Below are 20299 nucleotides of genomic sequence, written 5' to 3' on the forward strand. Positions count from 1 at the left end.
TACACTTCATAGTCTTCATACATGTTGTGCATAGGGAGAGGGAGATGATAAGTTCCAGAAGGAAAATGTCACCTAGTAGATCTTTAAGAAAATACTGATCAGATCAATTATATGCCATTAGATTGCCAGTACTTGTTTTCATTGTTTGTAATTGAGTTATCTGAATGTAAATTGGATTGTTGGGGAGCTGCTTTTAATTCCTGCAGATGAGTTTTATAAGCACGTGGTAATGGTGAGTGCAGAGTACATTGGGCCTGTCATTCATTCTGGTAATTCTTTTTACTTATTACCTCTCACCTCCACATTCACTATACTTTTGTCTTAGGAGAGTTGCTTTCTTCCCCTGTTTTTTTCCCGATTAAGGGAAGGTCTAGTGTGATAGATTTAAAAAAAAAATACTATTCCATTTGGCAGCCTGCTGTCAACAGTAATTTCACTAGGGTGAGCTTGGGCGGGGAAATGAGCTTTGGAAGCCAATGTGGGCGAATGGAGTCGTGTGGGATGGGAAGATGAGTACAGCTCATCTGAGGGTTTTATCTGACGGCAGGAAATTAGACTCAAGGTAGTGAAGTATAAATGCGTGTGCGCGTGCAGCGTGTATGTGTACACTTATACAAAGGGCAGATCTTTCAGCCTCTATATTCTTAGAGAGCCTTGGCGTTTGAGAATGTAGCTCAAGAGACTCTAGAAGCTATAGGACTTGGGGGAGAGTTGCTCTTTGATGGAAGGACCACCAGTTCCCCACCTGAAGCCAGAAAGAGGACAGTTGGTCAGAAGAAAAGAGGTTTATTGATTTGATGATAAGAAGATAAAGTACTTCTAACCCGGGGGAGATTTTTTTTTTTCTTTTCTTTCCTCTCCCAGTTAAGTAAACTCAAGTTAAAGGATACCCAGGTAAAAAAGAAAAACTTAACTTGGGTTTGGAGAAAAGGAAAGAGAGAAAGCAGTAGTGAATTGTCTAAGGTCTGGGAAAGCAGGTTTATTCGTAGAGAAGTTGCCAAAGTTGGACTTTGAGGGCTTGAAGTCAAATATTTAAAGTGAAATCAGTCTGTGGAGTGATTTTCTCCAGCTGCGTTCAGGCACAGCTGCTAAGGTCCGGAGGAGGCAAGTGATTGAGCTGACCCAGGCTTAGATTTTGCCAGGAGTTAGAGGGAAAACAAGGGCGCTGAGGTTGTTTGTGATGATTATAATGATGGACTGTACACCCAAATTTAGAGTCGTCAGAAATATTTTAAAACCTCAATTATGCGAGTGTATTTCCATCATAAGAAGTCCGGGTTAAAATCAGACTCTCTGGGTTCAAACTCCATTTCTCTTACTTACTATGTGTCCTTGGACAGATATTAGAGCCCCTTGCTCCTTTTAACTGAAAAATGGGACAAAACTGATGCCTCTCTTATAAACTTGTTATACAGACTGAGTTTACACAGAATTTAGATGAGTTTCCTGGTACAAGTTGAGCTGCTTACTGTTGGGCTATGTCTTTCATTCATATGTCCATCCTGACCTAGACTATTATTTTTTGCCACACACAACAACAAAGAAACATTTCCCTTTATGCATTTGTCCTAGAGCAGTATGCATATTTTCCCTACATATTTTTATGTTTTTAATGAAGTCACTCATCATTAATATTTTTTAATATTTTTAATGCCTTTATATTTACAATGGGTGTTAAGTCACAAAATCCAGTTTTCAAATTAAAGTTGAACAGACAAGTGGCATATTGGTGCATTGGGCTGTCAGTTTTTTAACAAGTAGACTGCCTTCTGTCATCCTGTAAAGTTTTGTGGAAGAAAGAAGGCTACTCTAATGAGCACAGTGGGTTTCAAATGTTTCTTCCTCAGACATTAGTGTCTTAATAATCTGTCAAATTTACATGTATTTCATGACTAACCAGTCACAGTTTCATATATTCATGACTAACCAGGCACTGTTGTCATACACATTTTTGTGTTCTGTTCACTGGTGCACCATTCTATTTGGCTTTTATTTCTGTGGCTATCAGAATATATTATCAATAGTAACAAGTAGATGGATCATCTTTTTGGTTTAATAGTTTATTGAAGCTCATCTAGAGCAGCTCCTCTCAACCTTTTTCTGACTATGGCTCCTTGCAAACTTGATTCCAACCCTGTTTCACTGGTTGGGCCCCTCGTTTCATGCTGTGACTCACCCAATTATGCAGTTTTGTTTAAATTAATTTTTGCAGTATTTTTATATATTTTTGTATTAAAGCACTGTGATTTATAAAGTTATTCACAGTTGAGTTTTCAACATAAAATTGCAGCTCCAATCCTACCAGCAGGCCCAACTTCCGTCTGCAACAATTATGCAATTCTTACCCATTGCTTCCTTGGAATATCCTGGGAGTACCCGGGGTGAGAAAGTCTTATTTAGAGGCATCTGTGTGGCACACACCCAAGTAGTCACAAACAAGTAAAGAGGAACTTTGCATCAATATACTGGACACAGGTAGAAGCTGAGTATTCCACCTGCACGGCAGAGCCTGGCAAGCTCCCCGTGACGTATTCGATATGCCGAAAACAGTAACAAGTCTCACAATGGAGACATTCCTGGTGCCCACTCGAGCAAATCGATGAGCAATGGGATGACAGTGCTACGACAGCGCAGTGGTACAGGTAGAAGCTGAGACTAGTTCAGCTATTGAAGACAAAATCAATTGTTAATGTAATTCTAATGCCCAGCATTGTGTTCATGGGCAGCAGTGCTGTATTATGTACTCAAGTTTGCTGAGGGACTTGATGTTAAATGTTCTCACCACCACACCACCACCCCTCCCACTGCATATATACCCACAAATTATATTACCACAGAGGCATCAGCTCATATGTCACAGTACATCACTGTCACTGTCATCCCGTTGCTCATCGATTTGTTCGAGCAGACACCAGTAACGTCTCTCATTGAGAGACTTATTGTTACTGTTTTTGGCATATCCAATACGCACGGATAGCTTGCCAGGCTCTGCCGCGAGGGCTCTATACTCTCGGTAGCTTGCCGGGCTCTCCAAGAGGGGAGGAGGAATCGAACTTGGGTTGGCCGCGTGAAAGGCGAACGCCCAACCACTGTGCTATCACTCCAGCCCATTGCAGCATATATATATATATATATATATATATATGTGTGTGTGTGTGTGTGTGTGTGTGTGTGTGTGTGTGTGTATGTATATATATGTATATATATGAAATCAGCACTTTGTGTACTTCACAAACCAATTAAATAGCTATTAAAACTAAAAATGGTGGTGGGGAAGCTGGGGAGTCACTGCCAGCCTGTGTCCAATCTCTGGCACCCCACACGGTCCACTGAAACCCGCCAGGTGTGATCCCTGAGTGCAGAGTGAGGCGTCAGCCTAGGCATCGCTGGGTGTGGTTCTCCCCCACAAACACCCACACCTACACACACACAAAAGGGAAGATGTAAGTGAAACACAACATAAAAGCCAAAATCTAAGTTGCTTACAAATATAAAATGGGCATGTCTAGAGTAAAGATATTATTTAGCCCACTAACTAGATAAAGAGAACTGATAAGGCATTATAACTGGCTCTAAGGAAAATGCAAAGTACCCATCTTTATAGTCAGATAATGGATGCTAAAATAGACTCACCAATAGATACAAAGCTGGCAAATTGATCATTATCCACAGGACAATAATTGATTACATTCCAGTGGGTACAATTTGCATTTCTGTGGACAAAAAATCATTTGCATTACTATTAGTTTTCTTCAGTTTACAGAGCTTAAAATAGCTCAAAGACAATTCAAGCTTCACAGGACACCCATGAAATTTATGCCCACATCGAAAGCATAATTTTCCCTAAACAAGCAAAATTAGCATGACTGGATCCCCTCCTTATATCACATAATCTGACTCTTGTTTGATATGGGGCTCAACTGCTAATTACTGCTTTATTAGATTTTTGTATTTTATTTTTGGGACCGAGTCTTATGTCTTGTTCCTTTAAAAAGAAGCTATTTAGTAACAATTAGACTTTTGTCTTAAAGTTTATCAAGCGGAACAATATTTACTGCTACTCAGCTATCATAGTTGAGGATGATCAGAACCTAATCCATTGTTTTTTGGATTTTTTTGGTTGTGGGGGCGGGGAGGAAGCTACTGTCACTCTGTTTGGGTTGCTGTTCTGGAAGGACTGAAAACGCTTTGGCTGGAGGAGCTGAGTACTCTGCAGCTGTTCAAATACTTCGAGCCTTGGGGTTGGTTGTGGGTTTTGCTTTAAAACCTTTCCCAACTTGATAAAAAAGAAAGAAACTTCAACAGCCGATGTCTGCTACTTCTTATTTTTTCTTTTCTTTTCTTTTCTTTTTTTTTCTTACACTGTTGTTTGGTAAGCTGCAGTTATACTTTTGTAACCAGAGGCTGTGTTTATTTTCAGCGTTGGCAGTTCTGCCTAATGAATCAACTGGTATTGAATTCACAAAGGGAGATGCCGGCTCCCTCCCTCCATCTGTTTGCCAAATGTGTGTGTTCTCTGAGCTCCTCAAAGTGGTTTCACTAAAAAGAGCCATTAGCAAGCGGGTGTTCTCAGAGATTCTCAGTGCCCTGTCTGACTGCTTAGTGCTAGTTCCCACTCATTGGTCCACAGGCTTGTTTATTTTTGGGGGGTGAGGGTGGGGGTTACTATACTTTGATTCTAGAGAAATTGTTGGCTCTGCCTTCACTCATAGCTTATTCTTGAACCTTGCTTTAGTCACTCTGAAGGATGTCTATGTCTGTTTCCCGACAGTCATGTTGCCATGGGGATGCAATTACTCAAGAGAGGGTAAGAAATTGACTGAATCCTGGTAGGCTAGAACTGGGCACTCTGATGAGTTTATGTGAGTAACAGTGTAATTATAGCAGACTCTTATTCTAGTTTCCATTGAAAGTAGACAGAAGGGGGTTTTTTAAGCAAAATTTTGATATGTGGGGTTTTTTTTAAAATGATTTTGAGTTTCCAATCATGCACAGAGGAGGCTTTTTGATGAGTTTTTGTTGTTATTTTCTGCTTCTTGTTCAGTGGTATCAGAGATTGAACTTGGAACCACCCATATCTAGGTCATGTTATTGGTCATGTGCCTTACCACCGGACTACCTCCCCACCCTGATGAATGCGCCCTAAACCGTGTATGTACAATTCATCACCTAAAAGTTTGCTAAGGTGAAGACTGATACAGTAGGGGGGCAATGGCCTGAGGTTCTAAATGTCTGTCAAGTTGTGGACCAGGCAGTCTTTGGAACAATTTGAACAGTAAAAGGTTTTATCAGTAGGAAAATGCATACTGCCTCTACATCGGTGTCCTGGCCCAGGAACTGACGCCAACTCCTCTTGAGACAGACCTTTGCATTATAGGTAAAATATTTCAATTGAGGTTAAAATTTTGAGGGCATTTTTGTAAACTGAGGTAACATTTGATTTTATAAATTTCCTTTGGCATGTTATTGTTCCACTACCAAAGGACTAATGACCATCCACTGCCATCCAACTGATTCCCTCTACCATCCCATTGAAGTCATGGTCAAAGTGATTTATGAGTTACTTGGGTTTTCTAATACCTATGTATATACAGCAGTAGTTATGACCTTTCTGAGGAACTTGCCCCACTTCCTTATATATTGTTAGCACTGTAGCACTGTCATCCCGTTGCTCATCGATTTGCTTGAGCGGGCACCAGTAACGTCTCCAAGTGAGACTTGTTACTGTTTTTGGCGTATCGAATATGCCGCGGGGAGCTTGTCAGGCTCTGCCGTGCAGGCGGGATACGCTCAGTAGCTTGCCGGGCTCTCCGAGAGGGACGGAGGAATCAAACCCAGGTCGGCTGTGTACAAGGCAAACGCCCTACCCGCTGTGCTAAAAAATAATTTCTCTTAAATTTGATTGCCTGAATATCTTAAATCACTCTCGTCTACTGTGCCATTTCACTTAGCTTACTAAACAGTTTTGAAAGCACTGAGTGTCATCCACAGAGTCAGTCTTTTAAGTGCGATTAAATGTTATTACTCTTTACTGACCTAGATAAGGGACAGCATTTTGACTGTCCTTTTACTGTCCACTGACCCCCTTCCGCTGTTTACCCCCTCTTCCCTCCGTATCACGCACAGAAGAAGACACCCCATTTAGGCACTCCGCTCATCTGCACCTCCTTCATCATACTTCCAACATAATTTCTAATTAGATTTCTAGTTGTGAACTAATTTACAAAAGAATGTAAATCGTCGGAAGAACTAGCTGATGCCAACAACAACAAAAAAAAACACTATTCACGGGGGCAAGCAGAGAAGCAGAGACGTGGAGTCGAGATGGTAAGAGAAAGACATGACTAGGGGGTGCAGGAGACGTGGAATGTGCCAGTAGTGAGAAGTTCTTTTAGGAAGGTGTTTAGAATTTCACACTGACTGACTTAGGAGAGGAAAGGATCAGGGAGGGAGAAGTTTTCTATGAGGAAAACCAATAGGTTTCATTAAGAAAGGAGAAAAAAGATAAGAATGCTGGTGATTGTTTGCTTAGCAGGTGTTGGTGGGCTGGTGATATCCTCTTGGTCTTGAATCTTTCTGTCCCAGAGAACTTCATTTCCCAGAAGTTGCTGTTTGCAGCCAGATAGAAGAGTCTGTGAGAAGGCTTCTTCCTGCGTTTGGGGAATCTGAGATATTTTCCCTTTAATATAGCAACATGTTCTGGGGCGGGGCAGGAAGTGTGTGTGTGTGTGTGTGTGTGTGTGTGTGTGTGTGTGTGTGTCCACCAGGCAAAGGGGAGGAATTCAGGTTCTATGTTGCTCAGTGCATTGTGTGGAAAAGTTACATTGCATTAAACTCTTTATTTCTTTGTTCTTTGGAAATGTGAATGGGACTTCTAAACTCCTCACAGGACTTCTGTTTTTCAAGCATTTGTTGTGAGTGAGAGTCTACATCGGCTGAACCCAAATAAATTTATTTAGGGGATCATGTTCATCTGGTCATGCCAATCCTAAGGCCCCAGGGCCCATGAAAGACACGCCTTATATCCAATTTTAATTTTTAATTGTTGTTTATTTGAAAGCAGGATTATTTATCTATATGTTTACTATGTAATAGATCAAAAGAAAGTGTTATTGATATTTTTAAATATGGTCATAGTTTGGCATCAGGTTTCTGAGTGATCGATGCTGAAGGTAATTTGCATGTTTTAAAATTTGAATAAGAATTCTAGAAATATATTTTTGCATAATATTATTTGTGTAATTCCCTTCATTAAGTGTGTTACTTTTCATCCCCAGCCATCAAACACAGACAACCTGCTGGGATCATCCAAAAATGACGGAACTCTTTCAGTCCCTCGGTAAGTGTCTCATTAATGGTAGGAAATTCACCTGAACAGCTGAGAACTATGCTTTTTTACATAAAAAACATTTTTTTTCTGTACAAAACATGTTAAAGGACCATTTATTTGATACGTAAAAGCAGTTGTGTTTCTAAGGGCAATGCAGACAGGTTTTGCTTTTTTTCTTAGGAAACTGTGTGGTTTGAAGTAGCCTGAGCCATAAAAGGTTGATTTTTAAAAGGAGGACTATTACTGAAAGTGGATTTTTTTCCCTCATGTTGAATCATCTTAGTCATTAGCTTTGTGTCAAAAATGCCATTGAATAATCTCTTAGTTCTCTGCCTTAAATTTGCTGGTTTAGGATCATACCTGGCAGTGCTCAGGGCCTACTCCTGGTTCTATGCTTAAGGTTCATTTTTTTGGGGGGGTAGAAGGGTCATACCAGGCAATACTCAGGGATTACTCCTGACTCTGCACCCAGTAATTACTCCAGTTGGTGCTCAGGGGACCATATGGGATGCTGGGGATCAAACCCAGGTCATCTGAGTCCAAGGCTAATGCCCCACCCCCTATGCTTTCACTCTGACCCCTTAAGGTTCACAGTTGTTTTTTGTTTTGTTTTGTTTTGTTGCTTTTTTGGGTGATACCTGGTGATGTACAAGGTTGCTCCTGGCTCATGCACTCAGGAATTACTTCTGGCAGTGCTCAGGGGACCATATGGGATGCTGGGAATCGAACCTGGGTCAGCCAGGTGTCAGCCAAACTCCCTATCCACTGTGCTGTCACTCCAGCCCCAAGGTTCACTCTTCATGGTTCTCAGGGACTATATGTGGTGCTAGAATTTGAACGAGGTTCAATCAAGTGCAAAGCAAGTGCTATAGTCCCTGGACTATCTCTCAAGCCCTAAACTTGCTAACTTTTAATTTTGCATGTTCATCTCAGAATGAATTTAACTTTTGTTTTTTTGATGACGACTGAGGCAAAATAAACTCAGGCCACTTAATGTAATATGAATTTTATTGACTTGACTAAGTTTTTTGTCTCAGTATAAAAAGCTAAATTCATTTTAAGAGACAAAGTGAGAGCCCAGCAGGTATGGCTTTTGCCCTGCACGTGGCTGACCTGGTTTCAGTTCCTGGCACTGCATGTGGATGGTACCCTGAGTCTTGCCAAGGTGATCTCTGAGTGTGGAGGGAGCCAGAAGTAAACTCTGAGCACAGCCGGGTGTGGCCCCTAAACAAACAAAGAAGTTAAATTTATTTTAACATGAATATGCAAGCAAGCATGTGAAATGAAACTTTGATCTTGTAGAATTTTTCAGCAGAGTGTGCTAGATTTTCATCCTTCCTTTACTCTGGTCCAGTGGTTTGGGAAGAGATTTTACTTTGGGGAGTAAAGGTGCTGCTGTCAGCCCTCTGGTTTGCTTCTCTCCAATCCTGCGTCAACAAAGCAGCCACTGCATTTGTCTCTATTAAATACGGGGCATTTGCTTGAGCTTACACTTAAGTAAGCGACTGGAGCGATAGCAAGAACTAAAGCAGTAGCACAGCAGGTAGGGAGTTAGCCTTGCACACGGCCGACTCCGGTTCGATTCTTCCGTCCCTCTCTGAGAGCCCGGCATGCCACCGAGAGTATCCCACCTGCACGGCAGAGCCTGGCAAGCTACCCATGGCGCCACATTCCATATGCCAAAAGCAGTAACAACAAGTCTCACAATGGAGACGTTACTGGTGCCCGCTCGAGCAAATCGATGAACTCAATGACGGTGCTACAAGGCTACTGTTAAGTCGGTGAGGGGGAACTAGCAAGGATAGAACAGCATTTGACAAAGCTGGTTTGTCAAATGAGAAGGCGGCAAATTTGAATGACTTGCATCTTCTCTTCTTGCTTTTGCTAGTCTCTAATCTGAGGCCTGGCCGTGAATCCAGCTTGAGATATTTGACATTATTCATATGAATATTTTCTCCAGAGAATGTATCCTGGCATTATTCTTGATGGCCGCATTACTGTTACTAGCGAGGATCTGACTCAAGTTCATTTCCCCCAAGTGCTGTCAGGGAGTCACTCCAGCACTGAACCAGGAGTAGCCCCTGACCACCCTCAGGTGTCCCCCCCCCCAAAAGAAGTTTGGCTATTGGGGCTGGAGTGATAGTATAGTGAGTAGGGTGTTTGCCGGTTTCAATCCCTGAAATCCCAGGTGGTACCCTGAGCACCGCCAGGAGTAATTCCTGAGTGCAGCGCCAGGAGCAACCCCTGAGCATTACTGGGTGTGACCCAAAAAGCAAAAAAAAAAAAAAGAAGAAGAAATTTGACTATTGAGTATGGAATACTTTCAGTCAGATGTGTTAAAGAGCAGAAACAGCACACAGATCAGGACAAAAGGAACCTAGACCTCGACTGGCTTTAGGAGGAGATGGACATCCTGGTGCAGAGGTCACAAGTTGTACTTGGGAGAGAGAGATGCCCTGGAGGGGAATCCCTTTAGCCATGGATTGAGAGTAGGCTCCTCTGCCTACTGACTGTGCATCTATGAAGCACAGAAAGTTAACTGGCTGCTTTCCACGACCCTCCCTCCCCGGTTCCCTCCTTTTCCTCTCTTGAAATATTCTGTCTAGCATGAGGCTAATGAAGACTTCTTGGGAACGCATCTCCCCATGAGGCTAATGAACACTTCATTATTTTCTTAAGTAAATGCTGGGGGCACTTAGAAGACTTTTCTTTATGCAAGCGGACTCAGTACTGGCCACCAGCTAAGGGAAGCGGAGCAGCGCTTGCTACCGAACAGATGTTAAATGCCATGTGTTGCCTTTTGCCTTCCAGCTGACCTGAACAACGTGCGTTTCTCGGCCTACCGTACGGCCATCAAAATCCGAAGGCTGCAGAAAGCATTATGTTGTGAGTGACTCTACCAAATTCATCTCTTTCTGAATTGTCTGTTTCATTTTCTGAAGACGAAGATAAATGGAGGGGAAATTTGTGGAGTTAAACTGATTTCCATATACCTCATTCAAGGTGTTGGCTGTATTTCTCCAAATGTGCTGCTGTTTGCCCCCTCTGCCTGCACGCAGTAGTTTAACAAATGAATACACGCCAGTCTCACTGGGAGCTCCAAATTAACCAAAATACAAGAGTAACATCAAAAGCTTTTTCAAAAATTATGCTGCCACCAGATTTGAAAGGAGGAGAAGGCATCAAAGTAGTAAATCATTGTTCTCTAATACTTTTTGTCCCAGTAGAAGTGTAGGGTTCCAAACAGTGTGACTTGATACTATCATATCATAAACACTACAAAGTCTCATTTCTAAACAAATGTGAACCAGCAACTTAAAAACTAGATAAAAGGCTCTCTGTGTGTTTTAGAATGTCTTGAGATATTTGGCATTATTCATATGAACTTTCCCTACAGAAATGTTCAAAGGGCATTCTGTGCTAGTCATTTTTCTGTGACTTTCTCCCTTCACACACACACACACACACACACACACACATACACACACACACATACTTAAGGGCTGGTGAGATAGTTTAAGCACACATTTTGCATTTGGCAGCACTTGGTTCATTTCCAGGCACTGCAAGGACCCTGGTCCCTGCCATGAGTGTCCTCCCAGTAAAAAAAATAAAATTATAGGATCCAAATACCCCAGTCTACTCCTTTATAAGCAGTCATACCTTTAGTTATCTATTTTGGGGGAGCTCCCCGCTCAGTGGTGCTGGGGGTGTCACTTTCAGGGGACCAGGCAGTGCCCGTCTCCACAGGAAACCTTGTCCTCAGCCCTGTGAACTGTCTCCTCACCCCAATCCTTGAAGCTTCACTGTTGAGGCATCTCAGAAAATATTTAGGCCTGTCAGATTGTTATCTTGGAAAGTGACATTCGCCTATTTAAGACAGGGTAATTTGAATAATTCCAAGTATTCTTGTCCCCCCCCCCTTTTGTTAGCAGTTCTTAGATACAGTGAGGCTTTAAACGTACCGTTGGAAAAAAATGACAGATTAAGGTTAAAAATCTGCTCTTTAAAAGTCAGTAAAAATTAGCCGTGAACTTGATGACTGAAGAGAGTTCAGGAGAGAGAAGTGTAGAATCATTCGAGAAAATCAAGCAAGGCAAAGCTCTAGAGCAAGACCAAGCTAAGCTCTGTTGGAAGAGAAACACCCGAGCGGAAAGCCCCCTTCAGGTGAGGCAGTGGAGGAGCAAGGACCTTGCCCGGCGTCATCTTCAGGGCCCTGGAGATGGTTGGCCAGTGGCCACATTTGCAGAATTTCCAGTGCGACAAAGAATGGAGCCCGCACCCTCTGGTTGGCGCTGTACTGGTTGAGCCAGAAGGGAAGAGGAAGTGATTTAGGAGCACACAAAAGTGAGGCCAGGGGACAGCAATTTTGAAAGAGACCCAGCTGTATGTCCAATGTCCAGCTGCCAGATCTGGAAGGTCTTCTCAGGCCCCAGGAGTTCTAAAATTGAGGATAAAGGAATCAGCCACAAAACCCCTGTGGACGGGAGAGCATTTAGTGTTTTCAGCAATACTTTGGCTGCTGAAACCTCTGCCTATGTTCCCTGCTTCCTTCTCTTGGCTGTGGTGGCTGAAAACACTTCCTCAGCTCAGGCCTTCCACCCTGAGAGGGACAGAGAAGAGGGACCACCTCCACTTTTGGAGTAAGTGTCAGGATATGCCGGGGTGTCCAGAAGGGAGATCCTCAGAGACACTTGACTGCGCTTTTTCCTTAAGCCTCCCCAGTCCTCCAGCCGGAGAGTCTTTGCCCCACTTGTGGGAGCACATCTGTTCAGGATTACTTGGTCCTGCCTCTCTGCCTCTCCCATCTTTCCTGTTGACTTGAAATGCCCTCAGCAAAGGAGTGTTACCCTTTGTTCCTCCCCCAATCGTCTTAGCAATGAACTTGGTTTGGAAATGTTTACGAGCGAATCCCATCTGCCTCCAATTTTGATTGAAGTGCCTCCCTTTTATGATTACCTGTCAAGTCTGTTTCTCACATTGCGCTTTCTGTTGGGTGATGGGTCCTGCTGGGGACCGGGGAACAGTCTCTCCTTTTGTGTAAATCCCTGCCCCGCGTATCTGTCTTAAGGGATGGAATACTGTCTACTTATTGCCTCATTGACCGGGCTCCAAGGCTAGTCCCAGTCAAGAAACTGGGTTCCCACGCTCAAGAAGTTTGGGTTCAGAAGGGGCATTTTACACACGGACACAGCTCCCAACTCCCAGGAGATTCTCATGATCGTCAGGACAGAACCATCTTTGCTTGCTCCACCAGTCTCCTTGAGTCTGTCCGGCAAACTGTTCTCTAGCATTTCAGGTGGAAGGACCAAATGGGAAGTTCTCTCAGAGGAGATAAAATATCCTTCATCATGAAGAGTAGTCACCCCTCCTTGAGTAGGAAGCAGATTGTCTGACCCCATTTGGTCAAGCCTAAAATGAAAGAGAGTTGCCCTCTGAGAGTCAGAGACATGAATAAATTAATTGGCATGTCGGTACAGGCCAGATTATTCCTCCCTAGGCCACTGGTCTCTGCCTGGATGTAGCCAGATTGCCAGACTTAATGGGAGGCCAGTCAGCACAGCGCACTCGACCTACCTGGCCTGAGTAGCTGGACAACACACACTGCACTGACCCACAGCTTCTTGGGACCTCAATGGAAGGCTTCCGAACTGCATGTCCAGTAGTCAGAAATCTTAAAATGAGCCTGCTTCCCGTTGAAAGGCTTTCTTCCATGACCCCTTTAGGTTTCTGTTCTATAAGCTCAAGAAATGCTATCTATAATATATAGATGTCTGTCTTTCTTCCTTTCTTCCCTTCGTTCTCTTTTTCCTCTTTCTTTCTTTCTTTCTTTCTTTCTTTCTTTCTTTCTTTCTTTCTTTCTTTCTTTCTTTCTTTCTTCCTTTCTTTCTTCCTTTCTTCCTTTATTTCTCTTTCTCTTTTTCTCTCTTCCTTCCTTTCTTTCTTTCTATCTTTCTTTCTTTCTTTCTTTCTTTCTTTCTTTCTTTCTTTCTTTCTTTCTTTCTCTTTTTCTCTCTTCCTTCCTTCCTTCTTTCCTTCCTTTCTTTCTTTCTTTCTTTCTTTCTTTCTTTCTTTCTTTCTTTCTTTCTTTCTTTCTTTCTTTCTTTCTTTCTTTCTTTCTTCCTTTCTTCCTTTCTTTCTCTTATTCTCTCTTTCCTTTTTTCTTTCTTCCTTCCTTTCTTTCTTTCTTTCTTTCTTCCTTTCTTTCTTCCTTTCTTCCTTTATTTCTCTTTCTTTCTCTTTTTCTCTCTTTCTTTCTTTCTCTTTTTCTCTCTTCCTTCCTTCCTTCCTTCCTTTCTTTCTTTCTTTCTTTCTTTCTTCCTTTCTTCCTTTCTTCCTTCCTTCCTTTCTTTCTTTCTTTCTTTCTTTCTTTCTTCCTTTCTTCCTTTCTTTCTCTTATTCTCTCTTTCCTTTTTTCTTTCTTCCTTTCTTTCTTTCTTCCTTCCTTTCTTTCTTTCTTTCTTTCTTTCTTTCTTTCTTTCTTTCTTTCTTTCTTTCTTTCTTTCTTTCTTTCTTCCTTTATTTGTCTTTCTCTCTTTCCCTCTCTCTCTCTTTCTTTCTTTCTTTCTTTCTTCCTTTATTTGTCTTTCTCTCTTTCCCTCTCTCTCTCTTTCTTTCTTTCTTTCTTTCTTCCTTTATTTGTCTTTCTCTCTTTCCCTCTCTCTCTCTTTCTTTCTTTCTTTCTTTCTTTCTTTCTTTCTTTCTTTCTTTCTTTCTTTCTTTCTTTCTCTCTCTCTTGGGTTTTGAGCCTCACTCAGCAGTGCTCAGAGTTTAGTCCTGACTCTGTGCTCAGGGATCCCGTCTGGTGGCACTCAGGGGATCATATGGGATGTCAGCTGGGCACAAGGCAACACCTTACCCTCTGCACCATCTCTCCAGCCCCGTAGATAATGTCTTCTAGAGTGAAGTTCTATAGAATCATTTTCTGCCCAGTGGGAGCCTAGAAACGGGGCAGATACAGCTGTATGTTGCAGGCCATTTGTAAGACACATAAGAACCCAGGGAGCAGGGGGACAAGTAAACTGTTTGTGTGAAAGAGGATGAATGCCGGTCTAGCCAGTGGAGCAAGGGGAGATTCGGATATGGATTTATAAGGAGGTAGAACTGACAGCTGGGCGATTTGGTAGCAGAAAAATTGCAGAAGGAAGAAGCAAAGGGAGGAGACCTCATGATTTGCAGAGAGCTGAACTATAGAAGGATAATAATGTTCATATCCTGCCCACATTGGCAAGGCCTCGCAAGCTCCCTGTGGTGTATTTGATATGCCAAAAGCAGTAACAACAAGTCTCACAATGGAGATGTTACTGGTGCCCGGTTGGGCAAATCGATGAACAGCAGGACTACAGTGCTACAGTGCTATATTTCATTATACGACGAGGACAGAAACTTTGTTTGGAACAAATTTAAGTGAAATTCTAGAAAGAGCTCTTGTTGAGAGCAGAGCAGCAGGAAAGTTAATTCAGTATTCAGAAAGGAGCACAGGATTCAAAACAGTAGAGTCGTCCAATGAGAAGAATAACCCAAGTGATGAAAGTGAGGGCCGCAAGGTTGAGTGAAAGGACAGGTGTCTTCCTGAGGTGTCTGGGGAAGAGGATCTGGGGAAAGTTCTAAGAGGGAATGGTCCCATTCAAGCAGGGTGAGCACCAGACAGGAGGCCCAGACGCCCCGGGTGCTCAGCATGGTGTATGTCTTTATTATTATTTTTTTTTTTTTTTGCTTTTTGGGTCACACCCAGCGATGCTCAGGGGTTACTCCTGGTTCTGCACTCAGGAATTACCCCTGGCAGTGCTTGGGGGACCATATGGGATGCCGGGGATCGAACCCGGGTCGGCCGCGTGCAAGGCAAATGCCCTACCCGCTGTGCTATCGCTCCGGCCCCTGGTGTATGTCTTTAAAATAAGGAACTGATGATCTATTTCCTTCCCATCACTTCTGTGCCTCATGTGGGAGTAAAGGAAAAAGCCTGAAATTTGCTTTGAAAATGTTTCTACTGTTTCTTTCCCTTGTCATGTGACTGAGCTGTCATTTCCCCTTCCCCGTCAGAAGTAGAAAATCATAATGTTCTGGCGTTAAGTGTAGTCAGTTCTTTAACGGCCCCTAAATGTGGCACTTAAGGAAGATGTATGCTTGGCGTTGGCATTGAGGCAGAGTGTCAGAGTAAATCGCGAAAAATTGAAGACATGATGGTCTTGTGATACAGCAAATTGCTATCACAGCTACAAAGTATAATACAGAGGAGAGATTTTTTTTCCCTCCCCTGGAAGAAATGCAAGGACACCCTGATCCAGGAAACAGTCTTTGGAATTTGGTCTATTGTCATTTTATGCCATGTGAGGGCAGACAATAGGGATGCTGTGTTGCTGGCATAATTAGTGTTGGGATGCAGAGCGATTTGGCAGTATTTGAATATGCTTCTTTGTATCTGTGTGGCATTGTGTCTGTGTGGAATGTAACTGCTGTCGCTATTAAGTACTTCCCTTTGCCAGGCACTGTGAAGAATTTGAATTTTCTGTCTGCCCTCTGGAAGTTTATCATTGAAAGGAATAGTCAGTGCCAAGAAGTAGGGTACAGATGACAATGTTAATTCTAGAAGGTATTTAGTCTTTTACTGACACATCAATAATTCATGTGAAAATTACACAACTTATTTCTGTCATTGTCTGAAATTTTATCAGTGATGTATCTTAAGGATACATCTGAAGGATATAAATTGATGCATTTTTCAAGCTTGTGTATTTTATATTGTGTCTCTCCTTCTTAAAATGTTTTTCCAGTTGGGTTGCTTCAGAAAGAATTTGTTTGCAAGTTCATTTTAAGGCATTTTTTGTCCATGGCGCATGCTTGAAAAATGATTGTGTACTAGGTAGGTCAGTGTCACATGAGCAGCTAAAGTGGGCACAGTAAAATATTAAAAAATAATTGTTATGTCGCGATAAATACATACAAATTCACTTTATTTAACTGTGAAAACATGCCATCATATTTTGGGGGAAATAATTTTGCATCAGGCAAGAAAAATTAATTATTTGTAGTTATATATTATAGTTACATATGGTATATAGTTATATATTAGGGCTACGTATTATAAGTTCAGCAGGGATAATTTTTTAGTGTCTCTCCAGTTTAAGAGTGAGCCATAAGTACCATTGTTTGTGCCCTTTCCCCCCACAAAAACAAATTTATGAAGCAATAATTTCCATAGACAGACTTTAAATTCATGTGGGTTCCACAATTTTCTCAACCCTTATGGTTAAATGTAGACAAGTCATCATACTCAACAAATATGAAGATGCACAGTAATCTGAAAAATCTATGATGGTTCCTGTTTTCAGTGAGCTAATGAATGATTTAGAACTTCGTTTTTAATATCATTATATATTTTCAGAGACTTCGGGGTGCCTAACCTCGCCACCACCCCACACTGTAAGCCAAGACCACCACAAAGCTTTCCTCAGTCCCTTTACCTCCTTGTCAGTAGCTCTGCTCTGACATACTCTTCTTATGCTACATGGATTTCTTGCATTTTAGCTATTCTTTATGGTCCATTTCAAATCTACCTTCAGAAGGAGGCTTTTCTCACTGCACTTCTCAAACGGGAGTAGTTCTCAGAGACATTTGTACTGTTCTTTTAGGGCATTTTAACTCCTTTAGAAATGCTATCAGCATGTTTATCCTCCTTCTCAGGTAGACCATCTTTGAGAACTGGGTCCCACCTTACCTATAGTGTCCACATGCATGTAAGAATCTGGATGCTCCTACATGTAGGCCATGGATCCAGGCCTGATTTTATGAACACCTCTTATTCCAATCTACAATTTGCCTATGTGCTATGACATCAAGCTAGGTTTGGTCCACATTGAAAGGGCCATACAGACCAGGTTTGATTTGCTAGACGGTGCAGAAATATTTTCCACAGAACCCATAACTATTCATCCTCGGTGAACATTATATTATGCTATTATTATGTTATATTATTATGACATTATATTATATTATTTTTTCCCAGTGTACATGTTGAAAAGCTGGCTATGAATTGTTTGCTTGGCAATGATATAAAGGATGAATAGGCTGTGAGAGAGCAGACTGTTATCTGGATTTAAGGGGAGGAAAATGATGCATTTGGAATGGTCTACCATTCGGAGTAGGGGTAAAGATTTGCGCCTTTCTGTTTTAAAAGTCGAAAGAGCCCACAGAGAGGAAAACCAGAAGAGTATGGTTTAAAAACAAATCAATATTCCAAAGATCAAGAAATGAGATCACATTGAAAAGCGGAGAATTCAGATTCAAAAACACAGAAGGTGGACAAAGGCAAAGGCTAGAATAGAAATGCTGTGTATTTCTTCAAAAGCTGAAATTAGCTGGAGAGTAAAGATTCTTAAATCGAAGAATCAGGCTGAATACTTGAGAAAAGGAATGGTTTTACTTTGATGTTACGTGCTGTGTTGACTCCTCATACTTCCTTTTTCTTACCCGATTAGTGGATCTTTTAGAGTTGAGCACCACAAATGAAGTTTTCAAGCAGCACAAGTTGAACCAAAACGATCAGCTTCTTAGTGTCCCTGATGTCATCAACTGTCTGACAACAACCTACGATGGCCTTGAACAGATGCATAAGGACCTGGTCAACGTTCCGCTCTGTGTAGATATGTGTCTCAACTGGTTGCTCAACGTATATGACACGTAAGTTCTTGTATTTATTCCCATTAAAATATAATCATTAAGTGGAGCAGATTATATTAAGCTTGGAGGGCTTTTGCCTTACACGTGGCCGACCCCAGTTCAATCCATGGCATCCTGTGTGGTCCTTCACGAGTAATTCCTGAGTGCAGAGCCAGATTAACACCCAAGTATTGCCAGGTGTGGCTCAAAAACAAAAACAAATCATGTAATTTGGGGAGTTAGAGAACACAGGACCACACCTGCTGGTTCTCAGGGGATATGCCTGACTCTGTGCTCAGGGGTCACTTCCAATGATATTCAGAAGATCATATGTAATGCCATGGATCTAACCAGGATCAGCTGTGTGCAAGGCAAGTGCCTTAACCCTTGTACTATCTCTCTAGTTTAAAAGTGCCAAAAATTTTAAGTACCTCAACAGTACTTTTTCTAGTGGAAACATTTATTTAATGGTTACCAAATACAGATATTTCCAATACTGGAAATCTTGAACACAGAACAGAAAAAGGATTTTCATCTAATATTTTAAGATTTTGCTCTAATTTATAAAAATGTCATATGTCTAGTTTTTTTTTTTTAAGTTTGGTTTCCATGCTAGGGAAACTATGAATAATTCAAATAAATCAAACATTTTTCCTCTTTTGTAATGCTTTTTTGAAATACAACATTTTTTTTTCTGTAACATTATAAATTAATCTGCTAGGCCCCCTCATAATAATCCACACTGCAATTTTTGTATCAGAGCCTAAGAGCAATTTGAATGGCAATAAAAAGGATTTAATGTGTCATTTCATATTAGTGTTATTTATTGCAGTGGTGATTATGTGTTATATGGTGTTTAAATAATTTATGTTATAAGACTAATATCTGTAATTAATTACGGACTCATTGTTACATCAGAGGCCCATTGAACTTCCATCAGACTCATTTTTCCATTATTTTGACTTTTTGGAATGTGAAGATGCATTTTGGAAGTAATCAATTCTAGAGATACCTGCTGTGGGCTGACATTTCTAAAACATTAGGAATTATTCATTCCTCTGGTAGGGGGTTAAAGTATGCAAAGATGAAATAAGAAAAGTTGAACTGTTGTTCTTCTCTTAGACCCTAAAATTTATTTTCCATTAATTAGCCGTATGAAAATTTTTGTTTATCAGCCTTTTATTTCATTTAGAGAGAAAGAAGATAAATGGTTGTTCAAAAATGTGCACCCATTTAGCAGCTGATTGATTCTGTACAAGTAAATGATGACAATGGCTTTAGAGAAGATTTAATTAAAATTTTTCTGCTTCTTTTGATTAGAAAAATTCTTTCATTTTTCAGCATAACACAGGCAATTCCCCTTTCAGCAATCAAATAGGTCTCTTAAAGTTTGAGGACTCTTAAGATTAACTCACTGAAGAATGGATCCCAGTACCATAATAAATATGGGACTTACCATCACTTGCTTGATATCTTTTAATTCATCTCATTTTTATGAAAACTTTTGTCCTCTCAGGATAAAATGTGACTGCAAGCAATTGCACATTATTAAATTGATCTTCATGTTTTTAAACCATTAAAAGACATAGCATAGTAAATTTGACAACTTTCCTTCTAAATTTAATGGAATCAAGAATAGTTAAATTATGGTTCAAGCAATAGTTTGCGATACTTGGTTTAGATATTCTTGTCAAAAAAGGATTTAATGTGTCATTTCATATTAGTGTTATTTATTGCAGTGGTGATTATGTTATATGGTGTTTAAATAATTAGTGTCTTAAGACTAACATCTGTAATTAATTAGGGACTCATTGTTACATCAGAAGCACATTGAACTTCCATCAGACTCATCCCATGTCAGGACTGGAGATATAGTACAGGCATGAAGCCCTTGCTTGCGTGAAACCATTCTCCGTTTGATGCCCGTCTCTGCCTGTGGTCCCCTGAGCAGCACTTCTCGGGCATGATCGAGTACCAGTAACTGAGCTGGGAGTAGTCCCTGTGCATTGCTGGGTGTTGCTCAAAGATCACACACACACACACACACACACACACACACACAGAGTCCAGAATACAATTGTATACTGGTGGAGAGATAGTATAAAGGGTAGGCTCTTGCTTTCTATACAGCCAACCCAAGTTCGATCCCTGGCACCACATAAGGTCTCTGAGCCCCACCAAGAGTGATCCCTGGCCATAGCTGAGAGTGTCCCCCAAACCAAACAACCAACAACCAAAGATACCACTATTGTCATGTTACCTTAACTATAACAGTACTTTTTTAAAAAGGGAAAAATTGTCCCTTTATTA

The 20299-nt window shown here is 41.2% G+C and overlaps 1 protein-coding gene across 7 annotated transcripts in view; it reads left to right on the top strand.

The window, feature by feature from the left end:
• Positions 1 to 20299, top strand: part of UTRN (utrophin) — a 585431-nt gene that overhangs the window by 486851 nt on the left and 78281 nt on the right. For all 7 annotated transcript variants that reach the window (XM_055134486.1, XM_055134485.1, XM_055134487.1 and 4 more), the window contains 3 exons: positions 7278 to 7339; positions 10142 to 10216; positions 17809 to 18010. In XM_055134486.1, the coding sequence (XP_054990461.1) occupies positions 7278 to 7339; positions 10142 to 10216; positions 17809 to 18010 (339 nt within the window). The remainder of the gene's footprint in view (positions 1 to 7277; positions 7340 to 10141; positions 10217 to 17808; positions 18011 to 20299) is intronic.

Source organism: Sorex araneus, chromosome 4 (genome assembly GCF_027595985.1).
Source record: "Sorex araneus isolate mSorAra2 chromosome 4, mSorAra2.pri, whole genome shotgun sequence".
Taxonomy (NCBI): Eukaryota; Metazoa; Chordata; class Mammalia; order Eulipotyphla; family Soricidae; genus Sorex; species Sorex araneus.